Below are 22,396 nucleotides of genomic sequence, written 5' to 3'. Positions count from 1 at the left end.
GGAAAAATTCCCAAATAACAATGAATAGGATAAATCCATCAATTTTCTCTTGAGTTCCTCACTTTATTGGTGAATATTCAATTGTCTTATTTTTACTTACATCAGCTATAATTGCTAATTATGATTGAATTGTAGTGATCTCAAATTTAATGTTTGTAATGATCTCATTAATGAAAGAAGTATTTTGGATAAGTGAATTGTTATTTGCAGTACAAGTTACACTGAGTATTTGTTATTAATTAAGAAGTGTGAGAAAAGAGATAGTTAATTTGTATTTTATGATGGGGAGTTTCTTATTTACTTACTTTCTTTCTAAGTATTTTGGGTATTTATTTGATTTTCCCCTTCATGCCTGTACGATTTCCATGGCAGGTACAATAATATTTGACAGATTGCTGCTATTTTTCTGAATTCAGATTATTTTAGCAAAATGCTTTTACAAAGCAATCAGTAGGAAACACCTCTGCTACAATTTTTTTTATATGCCTTAATGAATAAGGCTTGTATATGGGTGTAAGTGGTTTCCTCCATTTTTTTGTGTCCTTTTCAGGTGTCTTTCCTAAAAATTTGTGTTTTCTTCATAGTTTGGGTGAGAACCTTGATGAAACAGAGAAACCAGCAGTGCATATGAAAAATACCAAAATTAAAGACAGAGTACAATATCTTTCAGAATGGGAGTTTGAATATTTGTAGTGGTCGGTCCTTTAATAACAAATGATTTTCCCTTTTGCCTTACCTTCCATTTTGTTGTGTAGGATTATTCTCTGTCCGGAAATTATTTTTTGATAGGTGCTCTTAATGTTCCAGGTAGTGAAGAAGTGTAGCAACAAGAAGATAAAGGTACAAAGCGCTTTTGTAGGAGCGAGCTCCACGTTTTTAATGCTGGGAGGCATCGCTGGGAAAGCCTGCGTGTTCTGCAGCAGGACTGGGGGATGGCAGCATTTGTTCATTTATTATTTAGGCTGCTTGGAGTTTGAAGTGTTGTCTTTTCAGTGCTAAGACCCCTGTGCTGCTCCTGTTTCTCCAGGCCCCTTCAGAGCATTGCTGGTTCCCTGCCTGGGCAGAAGGGGATCTGGGAGCAGGAGGGGGTCAGTGACTGAGTGGATAATTGGGATGGGCTTAGCCAGGCTGTTCCTGCAAGTGCTCTGAGGAAAGTCTTCAGCAAAACCAAAATGCAGTTTAGCAGGCAAACACATAAACAACTTTCTATCCCTCAGGGGTTTTCTGGAGTAGAGAGTATGGAAGGGTTCTGAGAGAGGGAAAAGCAAAGTAAAATAGTGAGGATGGATTTTGAGGAATCTATGCTTGGAGAAGAAAGACAAAAGGGTGTGTGAGTGTGTATAACTTTTATGAGAATTGTTAAACTGAGCCTGTGAAGAGGTGCAAATGCAAATGGATAGTGTGATTTGAATGATCAAAATAAATGCTTGTGTCTGCAGATTTTGCTGGTTTATCCCAGCTTGCAGGCTCTGGTGTTCTTCATGTGACTTTATGTTTAAGGATATGTGCAAAATGATCTGGCTTGTGGCAGGTATTCTGTGTGTGTAGCTGTGTGCTGCTTCATCTGTTACTTTCTGTGTAAGTTGGAGTCTAATTATCTAATTATCTATCTGCTGATTATCTTTCCCAGCAGCTTTTACAGTTCCACATAATCTTAGTGTAATAAATAATTTATATTTTATGGAGGGACAAATTCCCCATTTTCTTACTTAATGGGTTTTTTCTCCTCTTACTCACACAATTTTTCTATTTAATTTTCAGTCTAAGATTTGATTAGAAGACCCCGACTCAGTTTCCTGCTGCTTCGCCCAGTTGTTAGTATGAGATACTCATCCTCACAGTTAGAACTTCTGTGTTTGATTGAAATCTTTCTGAGCAGCTTTTCCACTGGCACCAGCCTTTGCTTAATACCTGCGTGGGGGCCGTGACATCCCCTTGTTTTCCTTCAGGAGTGGGGATTTGGTGTAACAGGCGCCATGAAAGGAAGGATTATGATTGAATTGTAGTGATCTCAAATTTAATGTTTGTAATGATCTCATTAATGAAAGAAGTATTTTGGATAAGTCAATTGTTATTTGCAGTACAAGTTACACTGAGTATTTGTTATTAATTAAGAAGTGTGAGAAAGTTCTTGGAGGCTGAAGCTGCAATGGAGCTACAAGTGCCCACCACCCTCTTTCTCTTCATTCTGGTAATATCATCTCCGTCTTGATTTAGAGAAAGTGAAGAAGCTGCAGTGCTGGCAGCAGGCAGTGCTGCTCCACCTCCTCAGCAGAGGTGGAAAGGACCATCTGGCACCATGTGGGTAGCAGTTATCCCAAAAAGTAATAACAGTGGGAGTTCTTGCCAGTTACAAGTTGTGATCGCAGGCCAAATGGTGTCATTCTAAATCAGTGTACGTTTTTCAAAGAGAAAGAGATGCAAGTATTTATTTTTGCCAACTCGAGAAGTATTTTCGGTCATGGGGGGCTCTGCTGGGGTTTTAGTTGCTGGCATTTGAGAGAAAGTGTGAGGGGAGTAAGTCAGACGAGTGTGGCTGTGATGCCTGCTAGACCAGCTCCTAGGCACTAAAAAAAATTGGCTTTTTTTGGGATTATGTAAGCCTCAACTTGATGAATCCATGAAACTGGGGAATTTTTTTTGAAGGCTATATAAATGGTCTGTTGATTTGATTTAGACTTTACCCGGTGGGGACTGAAGATCTCAGTCTTTGGCACTATTAACTAGTCTTGAACAAATTGCTGCTCTAAAATTAGAGAAACTTTGTAATGAGCTGCAAAACTCTCGGTCTTGCTTTGTGAATCACTTCAGTATGGTGGCCTGTGGTATTTTTGTTTGAAAAGTTGGATGTGGCATAATCAGGAGTGCTGTGCAGTGGCTGCAGAGCTGGTTACCAGGTTGCTTAGTAACCTGATGGAGGAATTGAGAGTGTGCTGGTAAAACCTGTGGATGGCATTGGCTTTCAAGGTCCTGCAGGGATAGGAAGAAAATATAACATTCAAATGGGTCTTGAAAAAAATTAGAAGCTTGGAGTATGAGCAGATTAATTTGTCAGCGTTTATTCAGAATAAAAATGGTCAGCACTATAAATAAAATTGAAAAGTGAAAAATATCATTTGCATGTACTCAGAGCAAGGGAAATTTAGGGAGAGTTGTGAATTTGTGTCCATTTTCAGACTTGGGTTCTTGTTGTAGACTTGCTCAGACTTTGTCAATACTCTGGGTGAGTGTGGAGAAAATTTCTGCACAGACCCAGACAGGCTTTCAAAGAGGGCTTTGGTCTTCATCAGATTTTCTGGGCAGATGTAGCTGCCTTCCTGTCGGTGTGCATTGTCTCAGCACAGGGATTTGCCAGGAATCCTCATAATGTGTCTAAGCTTTGCTTTGGTCTCTGATTTCGCTGATTTCTTTCTGTGGTGGTTTTGTTGTTGTTGTTGTTTTGGTTTTGGGTTTTTTTAAACTGCTTCTTCCTCTTGTAAATGTCCAGAAGCTCAGTTTACCAAATCTGGTCAATAAAGATTCTGTCCAAGTCTACTGAACACACCCCCAATCCTTGCACTGAGTCAGTTTTCCATGTTGTGTTACTCTAGTTTGGGCCTTTGGGAGTAGAATTCTGAGTTGAAATTGGTGGATACATGTGCAGATTTTTTAAGTGAGTTAACAAATGCTATTTTTTAAGTGTGGGGTTGTTTAATCTGTTTACCAAATTATTTCTGTTAAGAAATACAGTTTGTCAGATATTCCATTTTGGAATAGTCACCTTAATTAGTTAATTTTTTGTGGCAAGTTTCAGCACTCACCTAAACCAAATCCATGGTATGGCTGATGTAACTGTAGACAGTGTGTTCTCTAATGTTGCTTGGTTACAATTAAAATTTTGCACTAAGAAAGCCATTACAATAAACTTTTGCATTGCTTTTGTCCTTGCAGACAGGCAGCTGAAAAAGCAGATCAGGCCCTACAAGGAGCTGGCTGTCACCTTTACTGGTGACATGTACATGTCTTTTTGTCTAGTCAAGGTTTTTTACTCCAGCATAACCACTAAAAATCAGATGCAAATAAACGTCCTTCATAAATGGAGGCAACAGAAAAACCTTTCCAAGTTTGGATAAAACAGTCTTTAAGGGAAGATTAAATCATGTAACATAAGTTCATTATCTGGAAACTGAGGGACCATACAAAGCTTCCAAGTGATGAGTCCATCTTTATGTACCGCGTGCTCTGGTTTGGTTTTCCTCAGTTTCAGAGCAGTGTAATATTCAGAATAATGTCAGTATTAATGATTGCCTGTTTAGCTGTGGATGCACTAGAGCTCAGTGTGGATGTGGGTGTTTATTTACCCTTCTCAGATGTCACATTCTGCCACCTGTGCCCTCGTGTCTGATGGACGTGTGTGCTGGCTGCAATGTGCGCTTCTGGAATTTGGGCAGCTTAAACCTCTCCTGTCAAGCATCTATACCATAAATCCCCAGATTTATATCTGCTGGCACTTTGCTCACAGTCTATACACTTGTGCTGAACTTCTGTGCACAGCAATCCTGCCTGCTTACATTCAAGAAGTGTCTTTCTGTATTGTATTAAGAGCTTATCCATATGCTTCAGGCTTGGAGCGCAGGAAGTCTGCTGGCAGCAGGCCTGCTGTTCCATATTCTGAGCTCAGGCTCTTTGTGAATAGCTAGGAAAAAAAAAAAAAACCCAACTATAAATCACGACAAGTTGTTGACTGACTGATTTCTAGATAAGTTTTTCAAGAAAATTAGAATAAATATTAATATTGTGTGTAAGAAAGGATGCGGCGTGGCTGGTTGGGGTGTAAACTGCAGGATGTGATTAAAAGGAACTACAAAATTGTTGTGTAGGATGTCTGTGTTTTTAAGATGCTCTGTAACGCATCATTCACATCAAATTTAACTAGAGAGAGCCCAGGAAAAAGCACTCTGGGTCCATTCTCCCTCTTGAAAAATCCTGAGTTTTCATTCCTGGTGTCAAGTTGTTCTAATCTGAAGTGCTTGTGCTAGTTGGATTTGATCTGATTTTTTAAAAAATATTAAATAGAAACAGTAGATGATTATTGGAAGTGTAACTACTTCATAAAATTGAATTTTATTATTTTCTTCCAAATAAAAAAACACTTAAAATATTAGTCACTTCACTTACATGTTTAATGTGCCTAATTTGATGGAAAGATGCCACATTTATATCTGTTTGCCTTTTAGATAAAGGATTTCATATTTCATATTTCAATATTTCATATTGTGTTACTTATGTGCCTCTGGGAATTCTCGATTTTCCTTGAGGAGATGGATTTTATCTGTGTGCAGCTTGCTAAAAATTATATATTTTACTAAATAATAATAAACGAAATACTTACATATTTTACTAAATAATATGTAGAAATACTGTAGCCAAAAATGTGGAAATATTGTAAGAAAGCTTCAGAAAGAACCTGCTGTTTTTTCAACTGTTTTGTTTGTTTTCCTCCAAAAAGTTGTTTTTACCCAGTGTAGATGTCAGATGACGAGATTTGCACGTTGCTCATTAGAGGAACATCAGCTTGGTTTCCCTTCCTTTATTTATGCTCTTCCTCTTCCTCCCGCCTCCCCCCTTCTCATCCTGCTGTTGTTTTAAATGTCAATGTTCTAAACCGCTAAAAGTTTGTGGAAGTGTTTCTACCTGGCCTTGAGAGGGTTACACGTGTGTGGCAATAAAGGGAGCGTGTGGGAAATTATTCTTTTTTTCCAAAGGGCGCCAGCCTGTGCTGGTGTGCAGGACCGAGGGGCCGTGAGTGGTGTCTGATATTTGCAGTGCCACCTTCAAAACACCCTTGGGCTGAGCAAATCTGCTTGTCCTCCGTCCTGTGAGCTTCCCAAAAAGATACCAGGTCATCATCCCTATTATTTAAGAGTCCTTTTTTTTGTGAGAACTCTGGCTTCTGCTCTGTGCTTTTCAGTAGGCTGAAAAGAAATCTTTTTTGGGATGGCAATCTCTACTTTTCCATCATTCCTGGATACTTTTCCCTCCTGAGTTGTCCTGCTTGTGAGGATGACCCTGTGTGTGACAATAATGTTATTTTCTTTGTTCCCATGAGTTGCTCCTGCAGATGCAAGTCCAGGGCTCAAATTTCTCACTATTGTCTTGTGCATCCTGAGGGTGAAGGAAGATGAGCCAATAAATTATTGGAGAACTCAGGTAGTGAAGATGACATTGAGGGAAGAGAGCAGCAATGAGATGTTTCTGAATTTGTAAATGTGTTTCCTGAGTAGGTAATTGTATGTAAATAAAGATGTGGATAGGCTGGTGGGAAGAGTAACTGAAAAGTGGTGAACTTAGTAATGATATATTCTGAAAAGCTTGTGTGAAAAAGGCTCCCCATCTCCTAAGGGAGCATTTAGAGAGAACAAAAGCTCATCTGGAGATTAAGACTGACTTGGTTGAGTGATTTAGAAATCAAACAGGATTTTGACACATTTATACCTGTGCTACAAATGCCAGCCAACATCCCTTAGAATAGAATGGATCACTGCACTCGGGGTGACTTGCTCTCAAGGATGGATCAGTGTGCAGCTGCTTTTTCTCCTTGAGTGCACATGTACTGCCCTTTCATGGCACCTTGGATCAAAGGTTTTAAAAATTATTATTATTATTATTTCTAAATAAATGCAAGGAAAGGAATTTAAAATTTTATTTAATGCGCTTTTCCCAATAATTATGCATTATGTATGTGGGGCAGTGGTTCAGGGGGTGGGTGCTGCTGAGACTGAGCTGTAAGGAATGTAGTTGTGTGTTTCTGATGAAAACTGCCTGGTGTTACAGATGCATTTATCTTATCTGCAGGGCAGGCAGGCTTGAGACTGAATTGGAATGCGAATCAGCATTATTTTTCTACACACCCTCATAGTAAAGGTTACAGGTCACCTTTTGCTCTAAGCAGCATCTTCTCAGTGGATGTTTAGTGGATTTTCACATTTAATTATTAGCTGAGTATTGGAAGCTGGTAAATCTTCATGACTTTTTTTTTTCCCCAAATTCTTTTGAATTTACCATGTTGTTTATGTGTATTTGTAATAAGGTCTTTGGGACTTGGTGTCTTGTTGACTGCAACCTTTAATAGAGAATTTTAGATGGTTTCCCTTTTTCTAACAATTTGATATAGTCTTTAAAAATTCTATGTGTATGTATTTATAGCCATAATTTATATTCTTCAGTAGTCTGGAAAAATGTAGCAAGAGTACATTTAGGGAGGGCTAAGTAGCATTTCTTAGCTGGCAGTGGGGAATGGGGTAAATTACTCTTCAGTATTAGACATTAATCTGTCTAATTGCTGCCTGAGTTTTCTACAGATGTTTTAGAGCAAGCTAATAAAATGTGCCCTGACACAAATGATTTTATACAAACAAATATAATTGAGAGTTAAAGAGAAGGGGTGTTGTTAATAATACTGAAATTCATTCCTTATCTTCCTCTTTTCATTACTTCAGGGGTGTAGTTATTTTAAATTTGCTTATACAGATTCAACTAAGCATTCCACTTTACTGCCAATATAGTGTGAGTACTTAAAGCAGGTGGAGCTGGTAGCAAAAACAGCCTGTGAAAAATTCTTTCCTGAGCATGGTGACAGATCTTTTTAATTAACTGTTGCAGTAGTCATATTATAGTAATTTTGCAGCAGTAATAACTTCCTAGAAGGATTTCAAGTTCGGGATCTAATTCTCTACTGTCAGATTACCCAGAACTAACACAGAATCTGTATTATATGTCACATATTGATGCATGATTCAAACTGTGTTGGGAAGGAGGAAGCCTCTTTATCCTGGTGCAAGTGGAAGAATCCTTGTTTTCCTTGATAGAGCAGCAGAGGAACTACAATGAAACCACACTGTCTGTGCCAATAGTGTATTAAAAGTAATTATTACACAAAAAGTCACTCATGAGCAGAGTCACCTTTTAACAGCAGACACCTTAGCTTGACACTGAAGGAGTAATTTTAGGTTCAGTGTTGACTCAGTTGAGATTTTCTTAGTTTGGTTTCTTTTTGTGGGCATTGTTGCTCTGTGAATCTCTCCTGCAGTGGGCTGCAGGAGCAGCAGAGGAAATGCATTTCCTATACCCGGAAAACCAAAGGCAAACACTCGCTATGGGCTCTGCACAGTGAGCTTGCTGGGAGGAGGAAGAGTTTTGGGTTTTTCTGCAGGTTTCATTTACTGTAATGCTAATTGCCTGGGCTTTATAGAGCAGCGAAATGATTTCTTAGCAGCTTTCCTATGTTTTCCCCTCAGTATTTTAATAGTTTCACCTTAAAGGAATTTTTGAGATCTATATCAGTTGTTATGGAGGGATGTCGTAGTGGCTCAGTGGTTTGGTTAATAGAAACAAACTTGTAAATAAAGTAGACCAGGAAATTTTCTTAAGAGTCGCTTTTGTTCTGTTTCATTTGTTTTATAGAAGATATTTTAGAGCTGAGGAAGACTTGAAACAGGACATGGCTTAGGTAGCAAAGGGATGATGGAGTACAGAGGAGCTGTGTAGCAGAGAAGGAGATGCATTTTAAAGCCAATTATTGGAAAAGGGTGAATGAAGCACGGATTTCAAGTGGAATATATGTATGTACATGGTATGTACCGTGCTTGTCTCTCAGCATGATGCCCTTTAAATCCTTGCTGGAAGTGAGGTCATGCTGCTTTTCTTGTGTTTTTTGGTGTCTGTGTTCATCTCCTTGCCTTGGCTCAGTTCCTGGGAGGTGTTGCTGAGCTGGGGAGTTGCTTCCATCTTGTATTAAGGAGGGATTTATTCATGGGTCTTGTGATCTCTAAAGGCTAACAAGTTGAATGACTGTATCACACAGCTGGGCAGTAGGGATTATGAATATTGCTTTAATATAAGAGCCCAAAAGCTGAGAGCAGAGATTTTTCCTCCTTTGCTTTCCTTGTGTGTGTTTATAGAGCATAAAAGCTCTCTGGTAGCTGAGGAAATACGCCTTTTTTTAGATTTGTGTTAAGACTATCCTGAAGTGGTTTCTGCCGTATCATTTGCATTATTTGGCTTTCAAAGCAATGAACTTTGGAAAACATGCTGTCCATACTTAATTTAGATGTTAGATAATCCAATGTAGCTACAAGATTCTGAACGTTTAACTATTTTTCATGTTTCTGACTCATTCTTGCTAAAGAAAAAAGTCTTTTTGATACGGGTGGTGATGCAGCCAGGCGATTGCTGTATTTGCTGTAAGGCATCTTGATGTCAGAAATGTTTTTCTGCAGAACTTGCCTGAGGAGATTTCGGACCATTGTTTCTTGATAGACATTGTTTCAGAGTATAATAAAGGTGAATCAGGCATTTTGGCTATGTCAGCTACAGCAAAGGAGACAATGGGCTGCTGTTTGAGGCTGAGACCAATGAATGGGGAATGTAACCAAAGGGGTTACTTCAGACAGTGTGTTTAAACTATGAGTTATAAATGAAGCCATTGTGTGAGTACATTTGAAATTACAGCACATAGCAGGCTTCAGAAGAATTCAGTGTTGTATACACGAACTCCACACTGTCCTCCTCAGCTAACAGCACAATCAGGAGTTTATGGTTTCATCCCACAACCAGCAGCAAAAAATGGAGATACGCAGAGTTACAGTTCTGGCAAAAACAACTGTAGTTCCTCAGTGTGATGCAAGTGAGAACTGAAAGCCCAGTGAGACTTTTTTTTAACAGGAAAAATCAGCTAACCATAGAGCAAGCTGTTTGGGGTCCAAAAAGGGAATCAAAGAACCAAGTCCACAAAGCCTTGAGGAGATAAACAGTAGCAGGCAGAAAACATTCATAGTGAGAGAGCCAGAGTAAGCTGAGCACTTCCCAAATCCAAGACTGAGTTACTTTCAATGTGACTCCTGAAAACTACATTAGTATGGCTTAGGAAGTTGGCTTTGAATACCAAGTACCCTCTTAACTTATCCCAGTTAAACAAAACATTATATTGGCCTCAGGATCCTTGCCTGTGGCTCAGAAGTGCCTCAGTCACTTCATCTGGCTGGTACAGGAGCACTGGAAAAACCAGAGGTGCAATTTGCTTTGCCCTACCCCTGCTGCCTGCTTTACTGCACGGTCCTTTCCCTGGTTTCACAGTAAAACCAGGTGATGCTGCAGTTCCAGTGCTGTTCTGAGTTCCCTTTCATTCTGGGAAAGGAAATGCTCAGTGCATGACTCGTGGATGTAGCCAGGAGCATCAGAAAGCGTGTGTCAAAGTCAGTGATAACACAGCAGAGTTGGTTTGGGGTTTTAGACAAAGCCTCTAAACTGCTCCCCTAGTAAAACTTTAGTAAGTTTAGTAAAACTTTGGCAGTTATGGGTGAGATTATTCCATAAAGTTGCACAACCACAAAAACAAACTGATTTTTAAAATCCTGTCTATAATCTGTCCTATGGAGGAAATCTAATGGCTCCTGGAGATGGAAAGAGAGGGAACGTATTTTCCCCTACATTTGGAATGCAAATGTAGGCATGTATAATCATCAATAACTTATGTCATCATTCACTGAGGCAAAACCCAAACCCTATCCATTTCTTGGCATTGAAGAGCGTACACAACCAAGGAAAACAAGAAGAAACAACAAAAATAACTGGCTTGCTTTCCTTCTGGAGCCTACAGTATTGGAATACTTGAAATGAAAACCAGTCAAGGAATAATCAACACTCACACTTGGTTCTCTCTCTAAAAGCCATTGAGCAGATTTGCTGGTGAGAGTAGCATGACCCAAGACTTACACTTACTTATTGCTCCTTTCTGCTGTGGCACCACCACTAACTCCTACATTGCTCCAACAGTCTCTGTCTGCCAGAGTTATTAAACATAAGATGGTAATTAGAGTGTGAAAATATGAGAGGTGAGGGCTGGGGGACCACCAGGTGCCATAAAACAGCAACAGCTCCTGCCCCAGATTGCTGGGGAAAAGGTGGTAAAATAGGTAAGTTTGTAAATTTTGATAAACATGATTAAGATGCTGAAAAATGCAATCCTTCATGAATAGGTTGGAACTATTTGTGAGCAGAAAATAAAATGGGAGCTCCTTATAATTGCAATATAAAAGCAGGAGTCTGGGTTGTGAAGAGCAGAATGTGGATGTCGTCTACATTTAACACACAGGGTGGTTTTTTTTTTTAAGGCATACGTGATAAGCAAAAAAATCTTAATTCAAATCATGGTCAGTTTTCTGATTTTTTGGTTTTTTCATTATTCCATTGAGGTCTGGATGCTTTCCCGTTGTTATTTAGAGTGATGATCATGAAGAAACTGTTGCCAGCTTAAAATATGGTAGAGTGGATGCTTGTTTAATACTTTTGAAAATCAGCCAAGAGGTATCTAATTCTGGACTGGAGTGTTATGTTGTATGGTGTTATTTGTGGAATCCTTGATTTATCAATGGTCTACTTTCCTGTGTAATGAACTGTGTAAGTGCAGTCATTATGTATGGCAACATATGATTTAAATCTTGCTTTTAATTAGAGAATATGAGGTTCAGAAGACAAACTCTTTGCCAAGATGGAAACGTGAGACTTTTTTTCCAGATTAGTCCCCAGTAAAATTAGGTCGGTCATCGTTACATGACAATAATTTTAAGAATTCTGTCATTTTCCTGATCTTTGATTTGTTACATGACAGACATCATTAAAACACACATTTTGCTTTAAAATTAATTTATGCAAGTTAGAACTGAAATCAAGATTATTTTTAGTCTGCATGTATTTTGTTTCCAACATGTATATATGTGCAAAGAATTTCAACTGCGATTTGATTTGATTTTAGAATACCATCCAGGCTTGCTCAATTTATACCAGCTGGTGCATCTGACAGCCAAAACTAGAAAAATAACTGCATTTAAAGATGGCAATCCCTATTCATGAGAGCATTTTAGAGCCTTTGCTTTCCAGCAGGACTGGTTGAGCAGCATGTTCTGATCATTGGGGTAGTTTTGGTTTTCAAAGACAGATGGCCATTGTGTTTAATGTCTGTGTATTAATGTTCTGTTGATAAAAGTATGAGTAAGTTGCTAATTTCTCTGGGAAAATATAATTAAACTGTTGAGATCAGGATACATGTGACCTTTGCTATGTTTGCTCCAGAGGCTTCAGATTCAATTAGCTTTTCAAAATTGCTGTGAATTTTTATTTTACCTGCTTGCTTGGATTGAGGGGGAAAAAGGTTCCTTTGTTTACTCTAGGGTGAATAGAAAACTAGTCTTAGTTCAGCCTTTTATTTGGATGTTTCTCAGTACTGATGTTCAATATTTTCAAATATAGCATGAGTGATATTCAGCTCAAGATATCTCAAGACATTTCTCAAACTTGTTGCTGTGAATTCAAACATTCTGGTGTGATTTCAGACTATGTAGTCAAGTTTCCATGGAGGCAGCTTTTCTGGTTTTTGCCTTGAATCCTTAAGCTTTAATTTTTTTTTTTCCTTCATGGATTTTAGCCTGACAGGAAAATACTGCAGCTACGTGTACTAGTTGGTGATTTGTGTGTTTAATCAAGAGGGAATGATTCTAAAAGTGATTCTCTGCCACCAAAGCTGTTTGTGTATTAGTCTCTAAATGTATTTGTTGTGATACAACATGTCAGAATTCATAACTTTCTTACAGTTCAACAGCAGAATTTACAAATATAATTAGAGGGTTAAAGGCATTTAAAGAATTAAAGCGCTTTAATGCCATTCAGGTTTTATTGACAACCCACTAATATCTGCGGCTTTCACGTAAAGATTTTTAATGTAATCCTGTGAGCAGATAAAAGCTCTGCTGTTTAAAAGCTCAGTGCAAAGCAGACTCATTGGATCTGCTCATGGAATGCAGATGGGGAGTTCCTGATGGGTTGGAAGTGCTTGTCTGCAGCTCACACAGCACAGAACATTCCTGCTCTTTGTTTTACAGGGTATCACATTCAGAGCTGTATTAAGAAGATAGATGGCAGCATGCTGAAACATTTATAAGGATTTATTTTTAGTTATTCCACGGATGTTTTCAGTTTTCCAAAAATTGTAACGTTGCTGCTTTTGAAAAAAATTACTCACTCACCTGAGGTGTTTGCAAGTACCCAGATATGGACTGTTTAAAAGAATTGTGGAGAAGGCCAAATATTTATTTTAGGATCTGTTTTTTTCTTTTGTCTATATTTAGGATCTAAGGAATAGAGGGTTTATTTTAGAATCATAGAATCCCAGAATGGTTTGGGGTGAAATGGACCTTAAAGTTCATCAAGTTCCACACCATACCATGGGCAGGGACAGCTTTTACTAGACCAGGTTGCTCTTGATGTCCAGCCTGGCTTTGGACATTTCCACAGAGGCAGCCACAGCTGCTCTGGGCACCCTGTGCCAGGGCCTCACCAAAATTAATACAAAAGTATTAATCTAAGGCCATAGGAGAAGTTGCTGTTACAGTTCTGGGAGCACCATGAATCCCAAGTAAAGCTGCCAATGACTTCTCTTGCAGGAGAATAAAAAGCCTGACTGATGCAGTTGAACACTTTACTTTGCAAATACAAGGTGGCCTCAATTTACTTTGATTCTTTTTGTTTGTTTGTTGGGTGACAAATGAAATGTGTCTCCATTGCCTTCTACTTGCCGGTTCTCAAATGAGATTTCTAAAACAATAGATTGGTGAAGGCTGTAATGCAGTATCGTCAGCACAAATAAAACACAGGCTGGGAATAAAATAGCTGCTGTCATCTTTTTCAGTAAGTGGCAAGATCTATTTCTTGTGGCTTTTCGTTGATGAACTTCATGTTCTAAGGACATGATGACAGAGCAAAGGGCCAAGTACTGAACCCTTGATTTAGTGCTGGATCCCTCTTGGGAATTATGTTTATTTAAGGGTTGAATTTAAAGAAAACAGTGGGGAGGTTGTAGGCTTTTAGCAGAACTTGGTAGGATGAAGGGAAATATACTTGTTAAATCATGTATTATATGATGTGTGTCAAAGGGCACTATATCTGCTTTTTTTCTCTTCCCATTTGAAAAGTGGTGAGAAGGAAGAGGCAGGTGACCAAAATTAGCATTGATTAACAACAGTTTAAAAGCAGGGGCATTCACTTTTTAAGTGTAAGGATGAAGAGTGGGGTCTGCCTGATCCTTACACAGTAATTCTCTGGAAAAGTTGTGGGTTTATTCCTGGGATGGGATTATTGTAGCTCTGTGTGTGCACCTGGACAAGGTGGGGCACAGAGGGTGCTGAGAAGATGCCTCTAAATTCTGCTGCATTTCTTTGTCTTTCAGGACTTGCAGTGAATGGAGGAGGACACTTCTAGCTAAAGATTTAACTTGTCTAAAGATATCAAGGTAGGCATTTTTTTTCTTCCTACAATCCCATGTGTTCTTTGCAGGCATAATTTAATTGTTTAGAGTCGCAGTTGTCTTCTGTTGTTTCTTCGTTGATGTGTGATCACCTGAAAGTGGAACAAGGGCACTGTCTTTCTATAACAGTTTTACCAAGAAGTTTTACTAAGAATTTTACCAATTCTTAACCTGATTGTATTAGAGAAAAAGATGTGAGAGCTTGCACATATTAGGTTTGATTAGATTGAGAAGTTGTTCCCTGTGAGGGAAGTGAGGTGTCCAGAGAAGCTGTAGCTGCCCCTGGATCCCTGGGTGAGACTGGGTGAACTTTAAAGTCCATTCCAGCTTTGGCCATTTTATGATTCCAGCTTGTAGGAAGTGCCCTAAAATTTGTTTCAAGGCAGTTTAGCAAGACTCAGCTTGTGCACAACTGTGCCACATTTTATTTCAAGCTTAGATACCTATTCCCTTGCTTGTAGATGGAGGCAGTTACTAGTAATATTTAAAACCAAAGCAATAATTTTTACTGTTATGAGCAACACAGAAGACACTAAAAGCGCCACAGGTGAATTGATGAAAGTGAGGTGATGGCTTTTCTAGCTTTTGGTTGTCATTTTTCTCCAAGGCTGGAGAATTATGACGTTGTATATGGAGAGTGGAAGTGTCCTTTGGGAATTCAGTCTGTATCATTAATCTAGAATTAGAAACCAGGTTATGCAAAATGACAAAGCCTGGTTCAAAATTAAATTTCCTGAATTTCAAGGTCATCCCATTTTCATGTTGAGGTGAGAACTGACTTTTGGCTTTCTCCTAGTGAGTGATTGCATTCTTCTCTGCAATGTTTTAAATAGGTGTTAAACGTCAACACTTAAGTATTGCTGCAGAAATCTTTTCCCCAGAAAAGCAAATTCAAATGTTGACCAAAACCTTATGGTTACAGAGTCTATTAGTTGGTATTCTGTGGCTGGCAGGGTTATCTCATGAGTTTTGTTATTGTTTGGGAGTAGTGAGTTTCTCTGGCTTCAGAGTGAGTCATAAGCTGTCTGTCAGTGCAGCTTTCTCTGAGAGCAGCCGTGCTTTTGTTCTCCCCTGTCCTTACTTGAAGTATGACTGTGTTCCAGACAGAAAGGCAAACAAGCTCATGTTAGCAGAGAAGGGGAAGCTGGAGCCTGCACGGAGCAGGTGAGTGCTGAGGGATTGAGCCCTGCGTCTTCCTCCTGGTTCAGCTCCAGCCTCTGCAAGTGCTGTGCTCCAAAATGAGCTGTTCCTCTGCTAAATTGTGTGGGTTTCCATAATAACACGGTGCTTGTCTCCTTCCTCCCAGGCTGTAACTGTATAAAAATTACCTCTGAACATAAGTGCCACAGACTTTGAGTGAGCATAATCCCCACAGACTCATCAAGAACTTTGTGTGACCACGTTCACCTTAGGGCTGTTGTTCACAAACATTGGAATATTACTTTGTTACGCTCTCAGAATTGCTTTTTAACTGGAGCATTAGCAGCTGCTTCTCTTGATAAAATAAAAGCAGGGATTGAGGCCAACCTCCCGCTTCCTTGGAAACATTATGGTGACCTCCTGCACGCGTTTTTCCAGTGGGAATGCTGTTAGGTGTTTTAGGGGTGTATTTTTATGTATTTCTGTCAAAGATAGTTGGAGAAGCAAAGACAGTGGGGTCATATCAGGAGGACAGGAGACAGCACAAGTGCAGGGGCTCTAGGATTATTATCTGTGCAGGATCTGAAGGAAAGATCCTGTCCAGAGATCTCCAGATATTTTATTTAAGAGTGGATCGGCAGATTGGCTTTCATGTCAGGCCCCCCAAGACAGTTATTGGTGTTCAGGCTTTTGTGGAGAAACATAACATAAAACAATTAATTTCGTTGTTCTAAACCTATTAGAGAACTCTGTTTAATAAACTCTTAATTGCTTAAAGACCTCTAATTGGTAGGGTTTAGTGCATTTAATACCTTTGCTGTTTTTGTATTTCCAAATAATCCTAGAAGTTCTTGGCAAGCTTGCTAGGTCACAACAATGCTGTTTTCATTCCTAAAGTTCCTGGAAATATTTAATCTCTAAACTTAATCTCTAAATTCTGCTCCTGTGTGTTTAAATGTGCATGGACCAAGCTTATAAATATATATTTCCTTAGACTTGTTGTAGTCAGTTATTCCCACTTGTGTGGTGAGGCAGAGTTTAATGGATTTGATGGTCATGGAGTTTATGGAGCTCCTGCCACTTGTCAAGAAATTGGTTTTATTGGAAAAAACACAGAATTCTAATCTTAAGATATACATTTAATAGCTCCTAATGCTGACATGCACAAAATTTGCCAGCAATGTTTGTACGACTCACTGGACATCAAACACTCCTTTGAACAAGAGCTTAGCTCTGCTAATCAGCTTTATATAAAATAAAATTTTATTTTTAGTGGGGTGATCAGAGAGGAGGAGAATACAGGGATCTGGTTGTTCTACTGGTGGTATATAGGCATAAAAATTCGCTTTGATTTTGTAATTCTTCGTCTGGCAGACAATATCTCTATAAAAAGAAGCAAAAGTTACTTCTATGGGCTGTAATAATGTGTAGCCACCAAAAACATGAGGTGGTTTCTGCAGCCTGTCTACAAACTCTGTTTTAAGATTAAGAAAACACTGAAATAGGCCTTTGTGATCCCAAAGGATTTAATGAGATGTCGCTGACTTGTTCAAGCTTAGCATTTTGTGTAAGTTTGCAGCTTGCAGAGCTCAGTCTGCCTCTACCCCCTCCACTTTGTGGTTTTTTCCTCATCATATTTGTACTACTGCCTTCTCATGCTCCAGAAAGTTATTATTGTTTGTGAATTTCACTGAAATTTAGATTTGTTAGAAGATCAAGCAACATGTGTCAGAGTGTCTGGACATAAACCAGGAGATTCTTGAGCTGTTTTTTCTAAAAATGCTGCATGGAGATTATATCATTTTTATTCATCTGCTGATACTGTTTGGAGACTTGTGCTTGTCTTCATTTTGTTTGGTGAGCTTACAAATGGAAAGACAAAGGACAAATCAAGTGCAGTAGCTCTTGGTGGCCCAAACTGTTGCCAGAGCATCCTGTGTTAGTGGAGGTGTGAGGGATCCCCATCACATTCCTGCAGCTTTTGCTTCTGCTGATCCTGGAGAAAGGCATTAACCTGGGCTGTGAGCTGCATTAAGGAATTCACAGGTTAGGATGAAAACTTCTCTGATCCAGCTCTTCCTAATACTGTAATTCTGCTTGCTGTTAATGCTTCTAATTCCATGAACTAACACAACCAACAGGATTTTTAATTTAGAGTGCTTCTTCTTAAATGTTACTTCTGGCTTAGTGGTGTTGGCTGAACAGAGGAGGAGCTGTGACCGTGTTTGCTCAGAGCCACAAAGGGACACAGCTGTGCATGAAAATGAAAACCAGCAGCTGATTTATTTTGGTCACCTGCTCCTCTGTGTTGTGAACACCTTAACTAATCAGGATGTAAGTCTAACGAGTGCTTACACGTGGAATACATCAGTATTGTGTGTAAGTGACAATGAGGAACCGTATCAGGAGACGGAGAGTCACAGAATCACTGAGTGCTTTGGGTTGAAGGTCCCTTAAAGGGATAAAGACCACCCGGTTCCAGCCCCTGGCATGGGCAGAGTCATCTTCCTGTGGTCCAGCAGTCCCCTGAGAGTATGGAATTGGTCCTTGGGATGTCCCTTGGCTGGTAACCCAGGGTCTTTATTCAGGACATCACTTCTCTCTCCACTCTGGGGTTTTTAGGAGCAAATTCATGGAGGCTCTGTCTGTGCCCTATGCAGGGCCTTAGTTCAGCCCTAGTAGCAGCACTGCACCGCCTGGCCCTGGTAAATATAAGGTAAATACAGGTAAATATAATTATTAGCAAACTATATGTGCTTCTTTGACAGAATTTGGTTGAATTCAGCTGTAGCTCAGCTGTTGGCTTAGCCCTGCTTAGTTCTCTCTGCAATGCAAACCAGTATGAGGAAAGTCCCTAAACAATTGTCTGTGTACCCAAATAGAATTTTTTTTGACATGTAGCAGTGGGATGCTCTGAAGGGGATCCTAATGGGAATGAGCCTGAACACCAGCTCCTTGTGTTTTGGTGGTAGAAGGGTGCCAGGGGATGCTCAAGTGATTCATAAATGCAAAGGAAATACTGATTCCATGTTTAATACTCATCCATGAAGGGACACAGACTCCCAAATCACTTTGTGGGATTGGGAATGTGAACTTTTGTCAGGAAAGGCTGCAGTTGGTGCCATCCCTGTTGGCTTACTGGGGTTTGGGGTGTATGTACTCTGAGCTGCTGCCCTGGAATGCTGGTGTCTCTCAGTAACACCATATTAAAAGGACTTTCACTGGCTTTAAACATACATTAAAAGCTCTTTGAACTGAGCATTATTGTATTATTAGACTTGAAAGTATCAGACAAATGGGAAGAAATGCAAGATGGCATTTACTGAGCATCCTCCAAGAGGAACCAAAGACTGTTACAGGAGAAAAACCCCATTATTTTTACAATATGAATGTGTTATCTTGTAACTATGGAATATCACGTGTACAATAGAAAGAAAATTGTGGTTTATTGTATGTACTGATCAAAGACTCTTCACAATTCTTTTGGTCTAGTTTGAACTGCTTTTGTTGTAGGTGTTTTCATGTTGTACATGCTTTAATAAGTGGCTGTTCCCCAGCACAGGCTGTCAGTGTGCCTGGTGATCCCAGACACTCTTTTATCTTCAGCAATACTCAAACAACCTTTTTTTTTTTTTCCTCTCGAGACATGTACAGCAAGGAAAATACAGGGATAAAGTTTCTGTTTGATATTTTTGCATCAGTTACTCTGGGTTTGAGTGACTTGTCTCCTCATGACAATTTATCCAGCTCACAAGAGAATGTGACAGACAACCAGCCCAGGAGCTGCAGAGCATCTGGAGTTGTGCTTGGTGTCAGCAGGATTGATTTTCTGGGCAACAGGAAGGGCAGCAGCTCCTTCTGATGGGTTTGGCTTTAATAGTGGTGGGAAATGGAGGCAATTTGCTAAATGCTGTGTCTTTCCCACTTGTGTGATGATAAATTATTTGGCAAAATTTGGTTATGGCTATTCCAGCAGCACTGGGATTGTGTTGTCCTGGAAATAAAGCCTAGGTAACTGAAAGCAAACTGAATGGTAGGCTTTATGTGGATGATGTTGTTGTTAGGAATTTTATTGGCAAAAGAGTTTTTTGTCATTTTACCTTGGTTTTAGCTCTTGTTTAATAGTGACACACTGCATTCTGTAAAAATGTAGTTGTGTGGTTTAATTTTTCAATTTTAATTTTTCATCATTTTACCTTGGTTTTAGCTCTTCTTTAACAGTGACACTTCATTCTGTAAAAATGTAGTTGTGTGTTTTAATTTTTCAATTTTAATTTTTTTAATTTTAATTTTTTATCATTTCACCTTGGTTTTAGCTCTTCTTTAACAGTGACACACTGCATTCTGTAAAAATGTAGTTGTGCATTTTAATTTTTCAATTTTAATTTTTTAATTTTTCATCATTTTACCTTGGTTTTAGCTCTTGTTTAACAGTGACACACGGCATTCTGTAAAAATGTAGTTGTGCGTTTTAATTTTTCAATTTTAACTTTTCAATTTTAATTTTTCCATCATTTCACCTTGGTTTTAGCTGTTCTTTAATAGTGACACACTGCATTCTGTAAAAATGTAGTTGTGCGTTTTAATTTTTCAATTTTAATTTTTCAATTTTAATTTTTCCATCATTTCACCTTGGTTTTAGCTGTTCTTTAATAGTGACACACTGCATTCTGTAAAAATGTAGTTGTGCATTTTAATTTTTCAATTTTAATTTTTTAATTTTTCCATCATTTCACCTTGGTTTTAGCTCTTCTTTAACAGTGACACACTGCGTTCTGTAAAAATGTAGTTGTGTGGTTTAGTTTTTCAATTTTAATTTTTCATCATTTTACCTTGGTTTTAGCTCTTGTTTAACAGTGACACACTGCGTTCTGTAAAAATGTAGTTGTGCGTTTTAATTTTTCAATTTTAACTTTTCAATTTTAATTTTTTATCATTTCACCTTGGTTTTAGCTCTTGTTTAACAGTGACACTTCATTCTGTAAAAATGTAGTTGTGTGGCTTAATTTTTTTAATTTAATTTTTCCATTTTAACTTGGTTTTAGCTCTTGTTTAACAGTGACACTTCATTCTGTAAAAATGTAGTTGTGTGGTTTAATTTTTCAATTTTAATTTTTCAATTTTAATTTTTTAATTTTAATTTTTCATCATTTCACCTTGGTTTTAGCTCTTCTTTAACAGTGACACACTGCATTCTGTAAAAATGTAGTTGTGCGTTTTAATTTTTCAATTTTAACTTTTCAATTTTAATTTTTCCATCATTTCACCTTGGTTTTAGCTCTTCTTTAATAGTGACACACTGCATTCTGTAAAAATGTAGTTGTGTGGTTTAATTTTTCAATTTTAATTTTTTATCATTTCACCTTGGTTTTAGCTCTTCTTTAACAGTGACACACTGCATTCTGTAAAAATGTAGTTGTGCGTTTTAATTTTTCAATTTTAACTTTTCAATTTTAATTTTTCCATCACTTCACCTTGCTTTTGGCTCCTCTTCCCTTCTCCGTAACGCCTTGCAGCGGTGCGAATGCGAGCGCTGACTTTGCGTGTCTCTTGTTCTGCTTCCCGCAGCGTTTGCGCCGAGCCCAGCGGAGCGGGATCGCCATGTTTCGAAACAGTCTCAAGATGCTTCTCACAGGAGGGAAGTCAAACCGCAAAAACAGGTCCAGCGGTAAGTAACCGTCGCCTCCCCGTGCACGTGGAACCCTGGCGCTTCAGAGTCCACCCCTTTCACGTTTGTTTTGGTCTTAGCAGGACTTTCCTCCTTCTTAATGAACAGATGTGCTCAGCTGATGATCTTCTAGGCTCCCAAACATCATTATACTTCATTTTAATATTGTGCTGTGCTTTTAATTTCAAGCTGTATTTGTTTTTGAATGGATGTAGAGCCATCATCTGGTTTTATTGGGGTGATGAGATGCAGGGAAAAGCAAGTAAGAGTTCTGCATAATCTTGTAGTAAACAAGCACCAAGGTTCACGTTTCATTTATGGAAAGTAAGAAATTTTTTTTCTTCTGAAATGTCTGTGATTAGCAGGTTTCACTGCCACAAGTTAATTACAGGCAAAACTTGTGAGAGCAGCAGCAATTTCTTCTAAGCTTTTATTTTTAAACAGGACGGAGAGAGAGGAACGGGAATAGTTGAAATTAAAGGAGGAATTGCCCAAATTTAGTCATCATTTATGTCAATTTTGTTTTTCCACCATCTCAGGAGTTTACAGTTAGTATTGGTTCATGTGACTTGGCCTGTTTCATCCATGACAGAGATTGAGGGAGATTGTAACTGTAAAGCAAAACATTACAAAATATTGATAGGCTTTAAAAACATTTTTAGTTAACTTTTGTATTTTTTTCCAAAAATGGAGTGTTGGCAGGAGAAGAGCTTTTAATTAGATCTTTCATTTTGAATTTTAAAGCCATCTGGCAGCACATGTTAAATATTTTGGGACACAGTGTTTATTTGTACTTGTGCATCTGTGTAATGTGGATATTTATGTTATGGATGTTCATATGGATGTTCCTTGAGACACCAGAGGTGAGGATGAAGAGACACAGTGCTGGTAAAGGCAGTGGGAAAATGGGCCATTTTCCTTTGGTTTTCAGCAAGTTGTGTGTTTCTCACACTGCCAGAATTTGGCCGTTGTTAATCCCATCTGTTAATATCTTCCTGGCCACGTTGTATTTGGGGAAGGAGAGTTGTGGGGCAGCACTGACGCTTTGGACATCAGTGGTCCCTTTTTCCAGTGTCTGGTGGTAATTGTGGGGTGTTGGTTGGTCCTGGGCAGCTCAGGCATGCACTGTGGTGTGGATCTCAAAGCAGGTGAAAGTCTGTTTTGCAAAGGCACCGTAAGAATTCAGGCCTGAGGTCTTGGCTGCTCATTGCTTTTATGGAGATTTCCTTCCCATAGGAGCTCCTCAGTCTCTT

At 38.8% G+C, this 22,396-nt stretch overlaps 1 protein-coding gene across 6 annotated transcripts in view; it reads left to right on the top strand.

Annotated features, from left to right (window-relative positions):
- TANC2 (tetratricopeptide repeat, ankyrin repeat and coiled-coil containing 2) overlaps window positions 1–22,396 on the top strand; it is a 145,324-nt gene that overhangs the window by 5,574 nt on the left and 117,354 nt on the right. For all 6 annotated transcript variants that reach the window (XM_063178963.1, XM_063178961.1, XM_063178962.1 and 3 more), the window contains exons 2-3: window positions 14,258–14,320; window positions 21,044–21,143. In XM_063178963.1, coding sequence (XP_063035033.1) covers window positions 21,077–21,143 — 67 coding nt within the window. In that variant the 5' untranslated portion in view covers window positions 14,258–14,320; window positions 21,044–21,076. The remainder of the gene's footprint in view (window positions 1–14,257; window positions 14,321–21,043; window positions 21,144–22,396) is intronic.

This window comes from Melospiza melodia, chromosome 30, assembly GCF_035770615.1.
Source record: "Melospiza melodia melodia isolate bMelMel2 chromosome 30, bMelMel2.pri, whole genome shotgun sequence".
NCBI classification, from domain to species: domain Eukaryota; kingdom Metazoa; phylum Chordata; class Aves; order Passeriformes; family Passerellidae; genus Melospiza; species Melospiza melodia.
Note: the sequence above shows the minus strand (reverse complement) of the source record. Positions and strands in the feature narration are given on the sequence as shown.